An 18856-nucleotide genomic window follows, 5' to 3' on the forward strand; every position below is an offset into this window, starting at 1 on the left:
CTCTCTCTCTCTCTCTTTCCCCCCATCATGTATCGTCCAATCCCATAGTATGCTCTTGTGAGTGTGCCACGTCACTTCCGGACACTCTGGCCCGTGCACCTGTAAACCGCTCACGTAATCGAAGATCGTGTATTAGAAAATAAAATGTGTATTTTTATATTATTGAAGTACATTTTACATATGTAAGTAATATCATTATTATCAATTGTTGGCTCTTTAGAAAACAGATTACGCAATACAAACAGAACTAGGACCTAATAAAAGACAAAACAAATCAATAAACAATAGCTAAAATAAGGTATCTTCTAATAACTCTAAGGCATACATGTTTTGTATTTGGTGGTTTTGATTTAGATATACTTGATTCGCACAACAGTGCAGTTCGCTCAAAACAATCCACCAATAGTGACTTAATTCATGTATATTAATGAATGAAAACCTCAAATAAATATATTATCCAACATAAATTCAATTTTCAAATCCTCCACGATGATAACCTGGGATATAAATGTTTTTTCGATTCTGCGATATCACAACTGGATGTTGAGGTACTTGTACAGGAGCAAGAATGACTTCTGATTACATTGTGTGTATGTTCTGTTCAGTGGGAAATTGAAAGAATTGTGAATTCTATCAATTTTGCCAGCACGCCACATTAAAGGTAATTGTGTTGTGTAGTGCAGCGTTCAACAATAATCCAAAGGACCAATAATAGACAAGAATGAAAACAGCAATCAGTGGTACTTCACTATTGATTGCTATTTGACAGGTTTTCAGATTTAGAAGTTGCATTGGAGTCAGTTTGATTTAGTAATTTAAACTTTCCTTTCAATTATTATTTACAAAATATTGCAGTATACATTACATATGTTGTTCACCGTGTATATTTTGGAAGTGTAGCATTAGTATAAAGAAAATATTATATTGCTGGAGCAATATGAAATAGTTTAATATTTGCTGTCCATACAATAGTTCATTGTCATCTAAAATATTATTCTTTTCTGTATAAAAGGTGATCCAGTGATTCACTGAGGGCAGTGTCTCTGGTAAACTGCGCTCTGTGGCGCTGTTTTCTGTACCGTGGAATACGAACAGAGTGAGAGCTCTTCGTTTATATCATATCTGACACTGTGGTTACAAATAGCCCCCGTGTCTTTTCAATGGCGTCGGGCCGCAGGTGATTTACTGGAGACATGTAACATTCATACACCGTAGACGCTCAAGGACACGCTGACAAAACACTGTCGAATATTAAAAATGATAACAAAGGCATATTAAGTTCACTCTGCTGAGATAAATCCCAAAGTGTTCAGTTTTACATTTTTATTCAGTGTTCATCAATATACATTATCCCTGCAGAACAATGTGAGGCAACACATTCTACTAAACACCAAAAGAAGCAGACAAATCCATTTCAGAAGCTTTGTTAAATTAAGGCCAGGAGTGCTGATTGTGTACTGCAATATACACAGATACCTTGATGTACAGGAAAATTGAGCAGATTAAGTATTATAAAAGTGGACCACTCCGCTACTTATAAAGTATAAGCAACAGAAAGCTACCACAAAGCATTACAAGTGAAACTCTTGTTTCAGTCATCATTATGCACTTATGGTCCCTTTCAGAGGTCTATATTATTACAACAGCATACTGTAAATGTTGTTTCATTATTATTGAGGGTTGAGCTAGTACGTCATAAAATGGAGGGAATTTTGATCTGGAACAATGCATCATTTTATACACGGTAAGATGAAGATCTGTTTTGTATGGAAAAGTGTACTGTCATACATGTAGGGAAGGAAACAAGGAAAAAGTACCATATCATTTGAAGTACAGCTACCTCAACTTCGGTATTTATTCTGCGTGTATGTAATAACTCCTTACACATGCAGGAAGTGTAAAGCACAGCTGGTTTCACATTTAGTTTGCTGTCCTATAACATTTATGCAAAAGCATACATTATGGCTTTATACTACCCTGTTTCAAGTGCTTTCAGTGCAACTGAATTAATACAAAGGCCACCTGAAGGGGGAGAAGAAACCCTGTTGGTGGAGAGGCATATTTAAAGCTACAGCAGTGCTGAACATCAGAACTTCCTGTTGTGCAGCTCCGCAACCTGCCGCAGAGAGTCTCTTTGGTTTGTGCTCAGTCGGGTTTTGCTGCTCACCTCCCGCCACTGAAGAGCGCCATGGCTGCTCGCCACCTGAGACGGAGATAACCACGAAACAAGAAGTCATTCTATTTATCGTCATGTTCTTCATCTTACACAATAAAATGTAAAACCCTGACATATTAATCATGTCCTCACCAAGCTGCTGACATCAACTGTCAACTGGCTCGTTGTGTCCAGGTGAATGTTTAGGACAGTGATTTCCACCCAGGCGTTATCTGTGTTCCTGCAGTCGTCCACATAACCCTCAAACACCTAAAACAAGTCAGAATCAACAAGTTCCTCAAGAGCATGTTCATTAATTATCATTCATCTTTCATTTCATTCTCAGGCAGGAATGAAATCAATAGCTTCGACGCCTCACAGCAGCCGGACTTATTAAAGATGAAAAGAGACTCAACTAAAGGTTAGTGGGAGAAGACTGTGTGTGATCAGATGTCTTGCTTTTGTCCACCCCATTTACATCAATACATGAAGGCTAAACAACAGGAGCACCTGTCAGCATCAGGCTAAACAGTTCAACAGCAACACAAACTGCAAATGATCGTAGAATGTAATCATCACCTCTCAGTTTAACTGGATTTGGATGGATTGCTGGCCGGGTTTCTGTGTTGAGGCTGCATTGGCTTTAGCGAGGTGGACCTAGTAAACTGGTAACTGAGTGTTTGTTGCCCAGCAGAATTGGGTAATAGCAGCTTTACATTTGAACACAATGCGCAATCAGATTATTGTCACAGATTATTTGATTCTATTTTTATTCCATCTTTGAAAACATTGATGTCAGCATGTTTTTGTGTGGGTTATTTGATTTAACCAATTCTAAATGACACATTTCTTTAACTGTTCAAAGAAAGTTACACTCCTCTAACATTGCCAGATTTGTTGGTTTTCCATATGCATAAGAGCTATTTTTAATCCCAATCAAGTCCATGGCCTTTTACTACCGATTACAATTAATTTCTTCATCCGGAGGTCAGACGAGCAAACTAAGTTGAGTGATTAAAAGTAAAACACATCTCTAGACCTAATCATTTAAATACATTTTCTAGACACCTCCTTGACTCGATTTGTTTATATTCTTTAACAATTCTAAACATCTTCTTTAAATATGATATTGAATACATTTTCTTGTGGCTTTACTTATACTTTCCTAAAAGATTTTGGCTTTTCTGGATAGCTTTTTCAACATACTCTCTACTGGCAGCTGCAAATAGCACATGGCTGCCCCGAGAGACATCTTCGAGCTGCTTTTTATTCACCTCTGCATTTAATTCCATGTTCATCTGTCTGCAAACCAAATATCCCGTCTTGAACAGTCAAGCCCCGCCCTCTAAAGGCAAACCAAAGTTATGAACAGACATACCTTTGTTCCCTCTGAAACGTTTGCGTTTATCTTTTCATACAGCGTCTTCCCCATGCTTTTCTTCAGCGTCACTGGCAACTGATCAGCAGACTGGAGAAGTCCCTGAAGGTTTCACCACCACAGAAGAAAGGTCCATTTAATTGAACAGCTCCTACAGTAATTTAAAAAAAGGAAGCCATTGAGGTGAACCAACAGCAGCACTCACCCCGGGTAGAGCCAAGGTTCCATGGCGCTCATCCCAAACCACCAGGTGCTCCAGAACGGATCTCTCGCTGTCTTGCATGCTAAAAAATATATTGTCAGTCATTGATCAGGCCATGCAATCCAATGGTTGAGAACGCCTTTTTTTTTAAAGTACTACAAGGTCATGAGGGGACCGACCGTGTGAGCACAAGGTCTGCAGTTCGATTTGGACCGAGGCGGATTAGTGCACCTCGGCCCCTGATGCCGGTCCTTCCTCCTGGGTTTCTAATGACAGATCCACATCCGGTATTAAGACACGCATGTAAAGTTACTTGTGTGCTGTTTGATGCCTTGCGTATCTTATCTAGTATCATACCTGTAATTATGTAAGGCTTCTGATTCTGGTCTGGAAGGATAAATAATAAATGAAACACAAGAGATTAGCAGCAAAGACTCTTGATATCTTGACCAAAACACACAAAATAATGTGTCTTAACTGCACATATATGCACCCATAAGGCCTGACGACATCAAAACATAATGCATGGTCTTCTCTTGGTAGAAACGTACCCATCCACATGGTCCCCACTGGCTTCAGAGGCATAATAAACCGGCATATATGAGCTGAAGCTGACCTGTCGAAAAAAAGGACATTAAGAATTAGCCTGGATCCAATAAACCGTGGTGTTATGTCGTGGTGTTGTGGGGAACCAGCAGCCGGTGGCTTCTGGGTGGACGTATATGTGAAATACCTCCCATGGCACCTTCTCCTCAGGCACAGGAAAGCGCGTGAGTTTGCTGTCCGGGTAGTAAAGCTGCCGGGCTTTCACGTGGAACCCGTCCTCCTTCTCTGACGCGTTTGTCAACATGTCAGAGGACTCGTCTGACGTGGTCAACACTGCAGGGAAGGAGAACAGTGAGGGGGGTCTGACCTGCAATATGTCAACCATAAGAATGAATGTGGAAGTTAGTTGCTGACTTTGTGGTTGTGCTTCTTTTGCTGCATAACCCTGACATTTCAGACTGTCCATGATCCACTGCAGGGCTTTGGCCGACTGGACGACCTGGTGAGAAAATGTAACACGTTAAGAAGTGTGTCATCTCTTCTGTGCATCGTGACCTGCTCCCACAGCAGAGTGTGCAATGTTAGAGACAGGTGCAACATCAGCGATAACCAAAGATCAGGTCCCAACCTGCTCCTCTAGCCGAGCCAGTCTCTGGACCACGGCAGGAGAGCTCGTCTCCTCTTCCCTATCCAGTCGATCATTTATGGTGGTCACCCTGTGGAAACAAACCAGCACACTGTGGGTGGCTATGCCTCCTACTGTTTAACATTGTATACTTGTTATGTTTCGGCAAAGTAGAATATCAGTATTTAACCTAAAACATACACGATGTTGCTGCATTAAAGCACAATTTTGTAAAATATAGCTGAGAGTTAGATGAGAAAATTGATACCACTTTCATGTGTGTTGAAGATTGAGCTCCACTATCCACTCTGCCCTAAAATTATACATTCTTGGCCTTTTAGACAAACTAATCTAGTAGTTTCTTGGCTCTCGCACGATATTTAACATTACAGGGGAATTAATCTTCTCACCTAAGGCATGAGAGCAAATAAGCACATTTCACAAAACGTTGAACGATTGAAACTGCATTAAGTGGTTTCAGCTGACGACTCCAGAACCAACACAATGAGCTGAAAGACGCTTAAACTCCACAAAGCTGAAGGGAACTGCAGCGCCTACACCTTCAAACATTACACACAGATATTTGACCCGATAATTATACAAAAACATTGATGAGGCCAGCTTTAAAGTTTACGATCAACAGGGTGTCAGGCCTTCGAAGGGCGTCGCAAGATAAATCTGAGGAGTCACCAGATGATTAATGAGATTCAGATAATAATTAAAAAAAGATACATATGTGATAACAACTGAGATGTAAGGCATCACATAGACGGGCTCTGGAGGATCGTCATGCAGTTACACTGGACACTATTTCTGTGGGATCTTTACTTTTGGGCCGTGTCCAGGATGCGCCGCTCCATGCTCTGGCTCTGGCCCTGCTGTGTGGATAGCAGATACCTGTCCTTCATCAAGGCCTCCCAGGACAACAGCTCCTCTTCCTCCATCTGAGGTAGCTCTCTCTCTGAAAAACAGCACCAGCCAAACTGAACCGTCTCTGTAGTGACCTCACTAAAGGCTGTTGTAAGAAACGTATTCGGCAGCTCAACAATGTGTATTCCTGAGCGCCGTATTCGCCAAGGAACAGACACGTTGCTGTGTTTGGCAGAATTTAATGGGACACAATTAATTTACGCCTTTTTAAGTACTAAACCATATTAAATCCATATGTAGTTTACAGTAAACTAACCATCATCAACAATACTGTGTTCAAAACAAACACATATTCAGCTAAACATGTTAATATAAGTAAATAGTATTTACTTACAGATGAAGATGATTTTCCCAATCACCATTACACATTGCTAAAGGACATATACAATAAACAAAAACTCTGATGCCAACACAATCTCCAAGATGGCAGAGTAAACTTCACCTGCTGATGAAGGTCATGTGATGTGCCTGAAAGCTCAGGAAAATCTCCATCAAGTGATTGTTGTGCTTGAGATTTCTTTGATTGTCAAACTAACTTGGACAAAGCCAATGCTTGTTTTGCCAAAGCAGATCTATTAAATAGGACCACAGTGACAGACATATGGCTTACAAATGCATCTTAGTAGTCTAAAAATCCACGAGTGTTATTGTAGGACACATAAAGCAAGTCTGCAGCATATAAACCACAACGTCTACTTTCAGAATGGGCGAAAAAATAAATGAGTCAATGCTTACTAAACTCCTTGCTTATGATGGGGGGCCTGCACAGCACCACGTTCCTGATGAAGAAGTAAAAATGGCTGAAGATGATGAAAGGAGGCGGGGCAGCAGGGCGGCTGTGGTACTCCTTGATCAGCTCGTATCTTTGAAACTTCCAAATCCGGTCCGTGTTGTCCTGAACGGTCTGGAACGTAAAGCTGTGCAGGAACACAACGAGAGCCCGAGGGTGACGAGGGCCCACCGCGGGAGAGGAAACGCTCAAATGATGACTGGAGTGAGACTCAAAGATGTGATGGGGAACTTACTTGAAGATGGCTATGAGCAAGTTGAGCAGCAGTATGTTGGCAAAGAGCAAGTAAACACAGAGCATGGTGATGGTGAGCCACTCGGGGAAGGCTGGCGTTTGGTTTTCATTCAGCACCGGACACTTGGGCTTCAGAGGATCGCTGCCAGTCAAGCTGCAGGAGTTCAAGTCAAACGCAGCATCTGCACAGGGAGAAGAAGTTTACCCCGTCGCAATATTGTGATTAAACAACCAGGTTTGTGCCTCGTACGTGTTACTACTTATTTAGCCATTTTTCACTTGACAAAACTGCAGTCTTTTGACGACACTCACAATCAATATTTGTGGGAAAATTCCCAAATATGATGAGGTATGGCTCATAAATTGCCCCGCGGAAAATCCAGTCCAGCCGATTGTCGTTGTCGATGAGGATGCCTTGTTTTGCCACTCCGTACGCCACCACCCAGATACTCAGCAGGAACATGAAGAAGAACATATCCTTCATCTGAAGGACAAACACAGAACAACGTGGACACATCTGAGCACTGCGACCATATGCAAGTGGTTATCGAATACCTCATTTATCAATTTTATGTTGTTATTTTTTAGCTTGTACAATGCTCCGTATATCAATTCAACTGTGGGGTTTGTGCATATTTTTGTACTGTTATTATGATTATGGACTTGGTAATAATGATATTACTGATATTATAGTAGTATTGTTTGTAGGCCTACTGTTATTATTATTATGGACATGGTAATAATGATATTACTGATATTGTAGTAAGTGGAGACTTTTCAGCTGGGTGATTTTTACTGAGCTATGTTTGCACATTTTAAACTTCAGGGAGTTAGATCTGTCAGTCTGCACGCTGCCTAAAGCATCACACGTAGAACAGATTATATATTTAACAGGTTTCGGTATTTAAAAGGTTGCTCTGCTGCTCCACATGTAATCTCTGCACCAACAATAATGCAGTTTGACTGACTGATTGGGAACAAACCAGCTGCAAAAACATCTTTTATTCAGCAAATAATCATCTGCAGTAGACACCGGATGGAGGCCGAGCGAGGCAGAAGCTCCTCTTTGTATTGGATAAAAGGTGTTTTGGAGCATAGCATTTCTCTGCAGTTGCCCTCGCGTTACATCAGGTCGGTATTCATCACAGTTGTATGTGAGCCACTCACCATCCTCCTGACTATGATGATTTTGGGCCCCAGGGTTTTACTGATAGTGAAGATGGCCATGAAACGGAGGCAGAAGACCACAAAGTCGATGCAGAGGAGGATTTTACCCGCGTAAAACAGCTCAGTTGTCAGCCTGAAATAGAAAAACTTGATATGTAGATAATCAAGAAGATGGAGAGCACTCCATGGCCTAAAGGGATTGTCTGGGGTGAAGGAAACTTACCTAAATGCGAGGCCAAGAATAAAGAGAAGGATGGACAGAACATCTAAAATATTCCAGACTTCACTGATGTACATCCTGGCTTTCTTATGAAACCCAAATCCATCAGGATCATAAAACAGCTGAGATAGAAAAGACACATTGAATTTGGCAGTGAAGTGAAGTGATGATATACATATTTCTTAGAATAACTCTGGAGGCCGAACACCTCTTGTCCCAGGCTGCTGTCGCTCTCTCACCTGTCTGACCTCCTCACACACCAGGGAGAGCAGCCAGATGTAAAGCAGCATCTCCCCAGGAGAGGGCGTGGCCTGGAAGTCAATCATCACCACCACAGCAAACAGGAAGAGGAAGGCAAAGTAAGACACGATATTCCAGTAAAACTTGACTTGCGGAGAGCTGTACAGATGGACCAGCCGGTACCAGCTGCTCAGAGGCTTCAGGCGCCTCAGGCCGGAGAGGTCACTGTGGACAGAAAGGTCACCGCGGGTCAGAGACTTTTAGAACACTCTTTACCTGCTTTCCCCCAACTGACCTGCAAGATAACTTTTAAAAAGTAAAATATTAAGATATGTGTAGACTGTCGTACAGCCTCTTGTAGTCAGGAAGTCGTCAAGCAGATGAAAAGATTCCAGCTTCATTTGCTGTTAGTAGATTAAAAGGCGACTGCCGACTTACCGGCTACGAGAATTCGTTCGAAGTGTACTTCCCGTTACCGTCTCCACTGTCTTGATCTCCTCCTTCTTCTCAGCTTCTCTATGAATGATTTCATCACGTCTAGGGAGGATTATAATGAACAAAACATTATGCAGCAGTAGCACACATATATGAATACTTTCAGATATTAAAATGTAAAGAACTTGTCTCAGTTACGGTTAGCAAAGAACACATTAAAATAATTCTCACTGCCAAGTCAAATAAATACACATGAAAATGAATAGGTTTGTGCATTTTTTAAGAAAGAAAATGCAATATTACACAAACGCATGCAATAATGAATGGTATTATTTTTCTATTAGTATGCATTGACATGCAGTCATATAACTTAGTCTTAAACTTAGTGAAGTTAAACTTTCTAGCATGTTTTCAAAGAAGGCTTTTTTTTCAAAGAAGGCGTTTTTGGAATATGAAGAAGGTGGAATTGGACTGTAGAAACTTCTTTATGACACAGATATTGTGATATAGTGATTAAAGGGAGACATAAATGGCATTTGACTTCTTCCAAATATTATAAAACTACTGTTAATTGCATTGAGTGTCAATGGCGGCATGATTATCTCAAGTTAATACAGCAACATTATGTGGCTTTAGATGTAAAGTGTAGAACATGCAGAACAATCAATAGTCACTGACTAGTAGACTGACTGAGGAGATGATGACTGCTCTCGCAGTTCCACACATGATACCGATATAGGACTCACCTGAAAATCAGAAAGCCAGTGTAGATGAGCGGGAAGAAGACGATGCAGACCAGCACTCTCCACACTGGGTTGTCCACTGAAAGCTCACCACACCAGATCTGAGTCAGAAGAGCCTTCAAGACACACATTTGATCAGAGATGAAATACTGACGACTCATATCTGGGTTTCATAATGACAGTTGGGTCAAATTCACCGATCACTGTTCTACTGCACCAGAATACAGCAGTGAGTGTTCCAGGTTACGGTGCAAAAAGATGGCAGAACATACATCTCCAAATTAATCTGTGAAACAAATCTGAAATTGTGCTCAACCTGAACACCTGACTGCGCGACAAAGCTTTTATCATCGGCCTCCAGTGCCAGCCTCAGGCACGTGGTCCTTCCCCAAAACGGAGACACGCGGACCAACAACTTCCGAGCCCGCTCTTCATCGCTGTTGTGGCACTGGCTGAACACACCTGTGAAACACACACAATGAGGACACGTGCTGAGCGTGGAGCATCACGTATGTTTCACATCGGTGAAGTCCGTAGTCTTATACCGATGGCATGATTCTCGAAGTGATTGGCGAGCTCTTGCATGTCCTCGGCCTCGTCTGCATCTCTTCCTTCCTCCGCCATTGTCTTCAGGATCTTACTGGCGGCCAGAGCGGCGGACATGCAGTCTCTACACTGAGCACATGCAGATGCAGATACAGAGAGATGCAACACCACACACACACACACACAACTATGTTCAAACGGTGTCTGTGCAAGGGGAAGTGTTTTGATCACCAGCTCCCAGGCAATTTCAGCCAGCTCCTTATTGTTCTGGACGACGGCCCAAAGGAAAAGGTCTCCGCCCGCGTCCCTCGGTGCATCAGCATGGTCCTCCTCGAGTGGCTCTTGGGAAACCGTCAGACTTTTAGACAGCTGGATTAAAAGGGCAGTAATATGTTGCATTACATTAATAGTCTATGGATGGAGCCATATACAGTGGGTACGGAAAGTATTCAGGCCACTTTACTTTTTTCACTTTTTGTTTCATTGCATCCATTTGCTAAAATCCAAAAAGTTTGTAACATTGGCCAGATCTGAATGGCAGAGGATCCCCAAATACAGGTGTGAAAAACTTGTTGCATCATTCCCGAGAAGACTCATGGCGGCACTAGCTCAAAAGGCTGCTTCTACTCAATACTGAGCAAAGGGTCTGAATACTTATGACCATGTGATATTTCAGTTTTTCTTTTTTAATAAATTTGCAAAAATGTCAACATTTCTGTTTTTTTCTCAAGATGGGGTGCTGAGTGTGAAAAATAAAATGAACTTTTTTGATTTTAGCTAATGGCTGCAATGAAACAAAGAGTGAAAAATGTAAAGGGGTCTGAATACTTTCCGTACCCACTGTATCTATAAGTCCAAATCCTCCGAAGGCAGATATTAATTAGAATTTTTTATATACTTCGTTATTTTAGTTAATTGTTCAATTATATCTCCTCTAAATTCAATTTTCCAATGTGAAGATCTAAACGTCCTGTCCACAGTAGGCTACTTATGAAATTAATTAATGAAGACAAATCAATTCTCGAAAGAAAATCCTCCCAATCAGAGGACACGTCGGCGTCACACAACCCCACAACCCTCAAAGTGATGACAAGTTATGTCCACGAACTCACTGATATAGACGTGGACAGCTCCATGCTGTATGTCACGATGGGGGGAGGGTAGAGGGCATGGGTGAAACTGCCCAGCAGGTGGCGCACCTCGTCAGACACGTGAGTCATAGAGATCATTTCACCGTGGTCCAGGTGAGCTTGAGGCCTGATGCGTAGCGCCTTCCTCCTGCTGCCGCAAGATCTGTGGACCCGCTTGGCCAGCTTGCGGAGGAAGATGCCGCCGGGCAGCTGTTTGTAGAGCTCACACAGAGTGTCCTCGTCCTGCAGGAAATCCCTCAGACTCACGCCGTTCTCCAGCAGCAGACTAACAAACTGAGGCTTGTTGCCGACCAGGGCGGAGAACATGGCCCAGTGGAGGTCACAGGACTGGATGAGAAAACACAACAGCGACATACTTCTCTAAACTGATGGAGAAATGTTGGATGTTGAGGTCATGCAGCAGGAAGGATTGTTTAAGATGACACAATAATGTAAATGAACTGTAATAGCAGTGCAGAGCAAAAGACAGTAGCCTATTCAAATTATTTTATAATACAATAGTTCACTGCCCTTTATAGCATGAACAGTTTATTATACAATAAATTGGCTTTAAAATCTCCAACTTTTTGCCCAAAGTCTTGGAAAAGGACTATTCCCATAGGACCACTCCCATGTTTTCACAGTCCGTCCATTACACTTTCTGATTTTGATAAACAGGGTCAAGTTCGGGCCTTTATGAGTCAACCCTGCCTGGCTGCTGGTGTTGGTATTCCAGTGAGTTGTAGAACAGGCAAACCCACCTTCCACTGGCTCTCCTCAGTGAAGATCTCCGTCTCAGCTAAATCCACCCGGTTCCAGGTTATAGCCAGCTCCAGCTGCCTCTTCCAGCTCTCCATTCCGAGTGTCTCGCTGTTCCTCGAAGCTGAGTGGAAATTGACAGTGATAAGATTGACATCGCTGAATTCTGTTTTCAAAGTGGAAAAATCATCACATTGGAAAAGTTGGAATAAGTTTGCAGTCTTCCCTTGATGATTGCCTTGCTGGTGATACATTTTTAAACAAATCAATAAATTAACTTGGCCACGAACCAAAAAAGACAGTGAATGTCTTCGCTGAGTCATCAGGAAATGAGTGACTGACAGGAAATACATTTCAATTCCTCCATCGTTAATAGAGCTCAAAGATGGAAACTATAAAGCGGTTTAACTAAAATAATGATCACAATCAAAACTCCTAATGAATGTAGAGTCACTTTTAGCTAACTTTGGCTCAGTATACTTTTACAAAAAATATGCGTTAAGCATGCTCTAAATGGGATTCATCAATGTCCTAAGGACCAGTATTAGGAGGACTCTATTTAAGTGTGCCAATCAGAGTCTCCTCGAATAGAAAAGCAATCTTATCTCTCAGAACATCTTTGTTGGTTTTCAGTCTTGATCGGCACATCTGATACCACAGTCCAATCGATTGGTCTTCTGAGAAGCAACATTATACTTGCTAAGAGCCGGTTTGGCCCGAAGCCTTTTGGTCCTGATACTTATTGCTGTGCTGTACGCCTGTAGTCAGCCTGGTCTAATGCTGAGCATCTGCGTGAACAACAGTTTCCTACCTTTGAGTAGTGCTTGAAGTATAGCCACGTCCACATCTCCATGATTGTCCTCGCTTGTTCTGAATATTGTCAGCCACTGAGACATCCTGATGATGTCCTGAATCTGGCACAGATGGGAGACACGACGAGTCGGGTTTCACATCAAACATCAAGAGTCATCGTGTGTAATTTGGGACTAGAGTTTTAACTCTGTAAGTAATCAGTACATTTGTGAAATCAACCGGTCCTCTGAGAAGGGAGGCTAGGACGGTGGCGTTGTGATAGCGTCTCTTTAGTTAAGATCTTTAATCGAGAAAGAGAGAGCAGGAAACAGTCGAGGCCCTAAAACTGAGCCCTGTGATAGTTGGAGTAAGAAAGAAACAGTAGCTTGGAAAACGCTCTGTAATTGCTGATGTCGTCAGTATGTTCACATACCTTCTTGGTCCATTCTATGATCTTGACGTGGGGGAAGTTGTCATACTCTTTGCCAAAGAACTTTTTCATTAACTGGTGGATGAGGGCGATGGTGACCCGGGTCAATGGCAGACCGGCCACCTGGGAAATCACGTCTGCTATTCTCCCCGAGCCCTCCAAGACCACGCACGGTGTGCCATTCAGCATGGCATTATAGATGGTCTGCGAGGAGGAGACACACAAGACGGTCAGGCAAAGACGGAGACAGCGAGGGGCAGAAAACTGAGAACTCACATGTAGAGTGCCTGGTCCTCCATCCAAAACCACACACACCGCAGGGATCGTCATGCAACCCTCTGCAGATGAGACAAATTCAAAATCAATATGAATTAATCCCATTTGAGACATAACCTGTGACATTGCATCAGCTATTATTTTTTTTTTACCTTTGTTTCCAAGATGCTTTCTGGAGATGCATTTCTCCAGACGGCTACGTAGTTCGATCTCAACTCCATATTGTCCGTGGGTCCCATCATCCACCAACAGGAAGTGGGTGTGGTTGTTATCGAGGCAAGAGAGTCGGCCCTGGCCCTTGATGTCCATCTCATAATGGGCTGGGAAGCATCCCTGCAGACAAGAGGAGGGAGAGAGAAAGGAAAGACTTGCGCTATGTCGTGATGAATTTCACCCAGAGAAAGAGTGACATGAGTGAACGTGTTCTCCGTACCTCTGAATGCACCAACGCCTCCCTGTTGTGGATAATTCCCCACGTTGCAACTCCGATCGCCACGATCTGGCCCTGCGTGGAGCGGCTCAGGCCGTGGTCCCTCACGGCCCGCCCCACGTGCTTCATCACACCTGCGTGCGTTCCACCGGTGATGATCCACGCTCCTGAGTACAACAAAGGTCCAATCTTCACAGACATCTACATGTCCCTAACGTATATGTACAGTAAATATTACATGGGCAAAATATGTGAACATACACCCAGAACCGATCAATGAAACGATGGGCATTGAAGGAATAGGTTGACATTTTTTTCAAATCTGTTGGTTGGTTACTGTTCACATGTATAGTGAACACACATAAACCCTCTGAAAACATCCACTTGTCTTGGCTGGTGGGAATATTTTATTATCGTCTGAGAGAGCCGGTCTTTATGCTAAGATAAGCTAACTGGCTGAAGCCTCATCGAGACAAATATGAGGGTCGTATCAATCATCTCATCCAATTCTGAGCAGGGAAGCGAATAAGCGTGTTTCCCAAAATAGCAAACTATTCCTCCAATATGCAGCTATACAGTCCTGACTTTATACAATATTTCAGCAGCTACAGTGGCTACATGGATTTGCTCCCATTTAGCCACAAGAGCACGTGTGAGATCGGCCACTGATTGGATTGGGCGATGTGTTGCCACTATATACTAAAGTATAAGGTACACTACCGTTCAAAAGTTTGGGGTCACCCAGACAATTTCGTGTCTTCCATGAAAAATCACACTTTTATTTATCAAATGAATATAAAATGTAGTCAAGACATTGACAAGGTTAGAAATAATGATTAATATTTGAAGTATTAATTTAGTTCTACAAACTTCAAGCTCAAAGGAAGGCCAGTTGTATATCTTATATCACCAGCATAACTGTTTTCAGCTGTGCTAGCATAATTGCACAAGTGTTTTCTAATCAGATATTAGTCTTCTAAGGCGATTAGCAAACACAATGTACCATTAGAACACTGGAGTGATAGTTGATGGAAATGGGCCTCTATACACCTATGGAGATATTTCATTAGAAACCAGACACTTCCACCTAGAATAGTCATTTACCACATTAACAATGTATAGAGTGTATTTTTGATTAATTTAATGTTATCTTTATTGAAAAAACAGTGCTTTTCTTTGAAAAATAAAGACATTTCTAAGTGACCCCAAACTTTTGAACGGTAGTGTACATCTACTATACCATCCACTTAATCCAGTTAGAGTTTTAGCAGTATGAAATGGGATGCGTCAGTCAGATTAGTGAGCGGTGAAAGATTAACTTAATCTCCATAAATACACTTAAACACGTAAAACACATGCTTTCCCAAGATCTCTGGCTAATCATTGGTCCACCTTGAGATCTGAGGCTCACCTGTGGTCTGGGCCACTTTGATCAGACCTCTGTGGAACATGCTCTTGAGCCGAGCCTTCAGGTAGAAGTTCTTCGCTCCCCCGGTCACTGAGATCAGCAGGTTGGGAGGCGGAAGTTTCCACTGCTCGGTCAACAACTGGTACAGGGTGTCTGGGCTCGTGTCTGTGGACACTCGTGCATACTGAGAATGACAAAACGCATGCGAGGGCCGAGGGTGAAAACACACAGGCGTGCATTCACGTGCAATGTCGTGAAAGTAGACGAGAAGGAGGGTTCCACCTGGCCAGTCTTCTGTCCCAAACCACCAAAGCTGATGTCTCCAAAAGCATCCGTGGGCACTTCGTGGGCATGTCTGTGTTTGTCCCAGGACTCGCCCGCGAAGTCCTCGGGCTTGATGGCTTCATCCACATGATCCGTCTTGGAGTAGCCACACTTACAGACGTCCTCGCTAGTGGAGAAACAGAAGCCGGTGGTTGTAATATGTTCACGCGGACAGACAGTTTGAGGAAAGCCACAATGGTTTCATGAACTGATTTAATGAGCTTAACATGGACACAACTGCCCTCACGGCGACGCCACCCGGCACATACACACAGCAGAGGGCAGAGGACAGCGTCTACAACGTCAGTTCACTCATCACCGACACGGCACAGAGCGGCGCATCCTACCTGTCTCCTTTCTCAAAGAAGCAGCATTCCTTCTTGTGGATGTTCTCCTTGGTCCAGGACGTGAAGGCGCATTGCTGGAAAGAAGGGGAGGGAGAGAGATGCTTCGAGGGTCGGACTGCGCTGATCGCCAGAGTGTGAAAGCGCCGTGCCTTGACCACGTCTTCCCCCATCCTGAATGCAACTTGGGAGGGTGGGGTGGGGGGGCTACAGTGCACACATCTGGTTCAGACCGAGAGCTCCCGGCATGAGAGGAGAGAGGAGCCTCCCAGTCAGTGCCGTGGGGGCCGGCTTACTCGGCACTGCATCAATGATGTCAGAGCCGAGCTGAAGCCGAGCAGACGGCGACGATAAAACCTTCCGCCTCCGGGCCGGTTCTGGATCGATAGATGCAGATGGAGCTGAGTTACTCGGAGTGGATTAATTAGCCACCTGATTTAAGGAAACAGTGTGTTTTGTAAATGATTTAACACATTACACAAATACAACTATTTGTTGTACTGGTAAGCATATAGTTCAGGTTTTTTACAGCAACTGACCAGTTGTGGAAAGTAGCGCAGTACACTCAGTACTCTAATGAAGTGGACTTTGGAGGTGCTTTCCATTTAATGGTACCGTATTCTATTAAAACCTGAAAAACGGTGTTTTATTTATTCTTATTTATTTTTAAACGTTTCAGTTTAAATGTCCTGTCTTCATGTTTTTACTGTTGCTGCTGTAACGATTGAGTCGCCAACTTCATTTTGTTGTATGTTTTTTTTACAATGTCAATAAACTTCCCTACCTTAATAACCTTACCTTACTCCTCAGAGGATATATTGTACACTTAACACTGCAATAGTTACTTCTGCATCGGCTACATATTAATCCATCAATAATGATGATCTAATAATATGATAACATAGCACTGACAGGGGTCATGTTATCTATAAGAAATATAACAGGACATAGTATCGTAAAACAACTTTAACATAGGACTTGTACTTGTAGTTACTAGTGTCACATTGTCTGATGGCAAGTTAAATTATTGAGGCAGGGAAAGGCTCACCTTTTTTATACTATGAACCACTCGCTTAAAAACCAGCTTGTTCACCCGCGGCTGCTCGCCTGTGTTCTGCGGGTGAACCTCATTCTCTAGCCGAGGCAGCATTCCTGAGGAAGGAATATAGAGAGAGTCCAGTTAGAAGCATGTGGTCAGTTATGGATTGTAATCTATAAAACATGCAGATCCTGACCATGTAGTTTTCTGACATACATATCTTTCTAGCATGTGACCTGTTCTGCATTGTCTTCATCTACTGAGGCCCCTGGAAACCACCAGGAAACTCTCAAAAGAAATGTCGTACTATGTATTTAAAGTCCACACGAACCCTTTGATTCAGTCATGAGATCCTGCAGTGGCACTAAATCCTTTGAGATCTCCAATGTCGTCCTGTTAATTGGCTCCACCCTCTCAAAACAACATGAACCTCCTCCCATAAAGATAAGCCGACGACTCAGGCCTCACATCACCACCAACAGATTGTAATATCTGTTTTAATAAATGGGAGCTTAACACGGTTGGAGTCACAATGCTGAGTCTGTTTTCGGACCGCAGGAGGAAGGAAACAAAGCACACTCATCCTCAAACATCACAACTAAACAGCACCAACATGTATCAAAGTTCACGTTACCCTTTTTATTGCCAACAGATCCTCTTTTCCCTTGGATGGACGCAGCATGAAGTCGGCTCCGGTGTATAATTTGACATAACACGAGATCTTTCGTGCCCTTGTTGCCAGGTGACTTCTCCAGAGCATTCAACTGGGGATCTTGTTACTCAGCGGCGTTCTGATTGGCTCTTGGTAGCTATAATGTATACGCTTGTGTTTGTGGTTGTCATTCATTAAAACTATCACCGTTTGTGAGTTTAATAGCAACTGTGCTCGACAGTTTAGCCATTTACAGACCGCTGGTCAACAGTTCATTCCGTAGGAGTGCTGAGTGTCCATCTGCTTTGTTGTCATGACAACTACCTGATTTTAGAAGCTAATCAGCAATAATAAGTGTTTTGTTAGAATATTTAAGAACATATTGTGAAGATGATATTGAAAGTTTATTCATCCTTTTGGAAACAGCAGGTTGTCATGGGTACACTTTGTTTAGTGCTAATTAGCTAATGTCCTCTGACTCCTCTTCAATATAAATGTTCTACAGTAAATGAACATCTAATGGTTCTAGATGAAATTATTTCTTGAGAGCAAAGCAATTATGTAGGTCTTCATTTTAATGTTTGACTCTATTAACCACCAGTAAAAGGGGTCATGGGCCGGTGGGGGTCCGAGGTGCACCACAGGAAGTGAGCAGCTGGTTGTTTATGCAATATAGTTATAGGACAAGTGCAGCTTCCAGGTGTTTGAGCTTAAATCAATGTGGCAGAACACAACAATTAACATCGCAGTCTCTGTAATCATGGGAATTATTTAAATGTGACATTTAAAAATATAAAACAAAAGTATATTTTGGAGAACGGGATCAATCCCTGAATTATTTTTGTAATTGAGTGTTATGTCATTGTCAGGTTCAATTAACGTGCACATCGACTGTTGTTCTGAAGACCGCCGCTAGATGGCAGCAGAGCTCCACGAAGCACAAGCTGCGAGCCAGCTGTGCTCTTCATTGAAGTATTATTATGATTAGTCTACTTTGATCAGATTTAATATCTTACAATACATTTTACTTGGCGTTGCACACCACCGCCTTAACATTGAAT

The 18856-nt window shown here is 42.6% G+C and overlaps 1 protein-coding gene across 1 annotated transcript; it reads right to left on the bottom strand.

The window, feature by feature from the left end:
- Positions 1-1274: 1274 nt before the first annotated feature.
- trpm2 (transient receptor potential cation channel, subfamily M, member 2) lies at positions 1275-17254 on the bottom strand. The gene is made up of 33 exons (XM_056429471.1): positions 17153-17254; positions 16108-16181; positions 15719-15887; positions 15440-15620; positions 14032-14195; positions 13751-13931; positions 13599-13660; positions 13326-13526; positions 12912-13014; positions 12103-12224; positions 11324-11689; positions 10443-10580; positions 10211-10340; positions 9982-10127; positions 9669-9781; positions 8926-9024; positions 8487-8712; positions 8251-8369; positions 8028-8160; positions 7173-7344; positions 6862-7042; positions 6572-6753; positions 5735-5867; positions 4910-4997; positions 4696-4780; positions 4469-4614; positions 4287-4351; positions 4093-4122; positions 3915-4001; positions 3739-3817; positions 3534-3635; positions 2309-2425; positions 1275-2203 (listed from the first exon to the last, which is right to left on the bottom strand). Exons 1-33 carry the CDS (start codon positions 17252-17254, stop codon positions 2087-2089), a joined length of 4413 nt encoding a protein of 1470 aa, XP_056285446.1. The 3' UTR covers positions 1275-2086.
- Between the last annotated feature and the right edge of the window lie 1602 nt (positions 17255-18856).

The sequence above is a fragment of the Pseudoliparis swirei genome, chromosome 2, assembly GCF_029220125.1.
Source record: "Pseudoliparis swirei isolate HS2019 ecotype Mariana Trench chromosome 2, NWPU_hadal_v1, whole genome shotgun sequence".
Lineage (NCBI taxonomy): Eukaryota > Metazoa > Chordata > Actinopteri > Perciformes > Liparidae > Pseudoliparis > Pseudoliparis swirei.

Bases quoted from the DNA above. Each gene is read 5' to 3' on its own strand.
- trpm2 (XM_056429471.1), bottom strand. From the start codon at position 17,254: ATGCTGCCTCGGCTAGAGAATGAGGTTCACCCGCAGAACACAGGCGAG. The intron at 10,341-10,442 runs GTGATCAAAACA...GCATGTGCTCAG, and splicing joins CTGAAATTGCCTGGGAGCTG to TGTAGAGACTGCATGTCCGC. The intron at 8,161-8,250 runs GTAAGTTTCCTT...TTTCTATTTCAG, and splicing joins ATTCTTGGCCTCGCATTTAG to GCTGACAACTGAGCTGTTTT.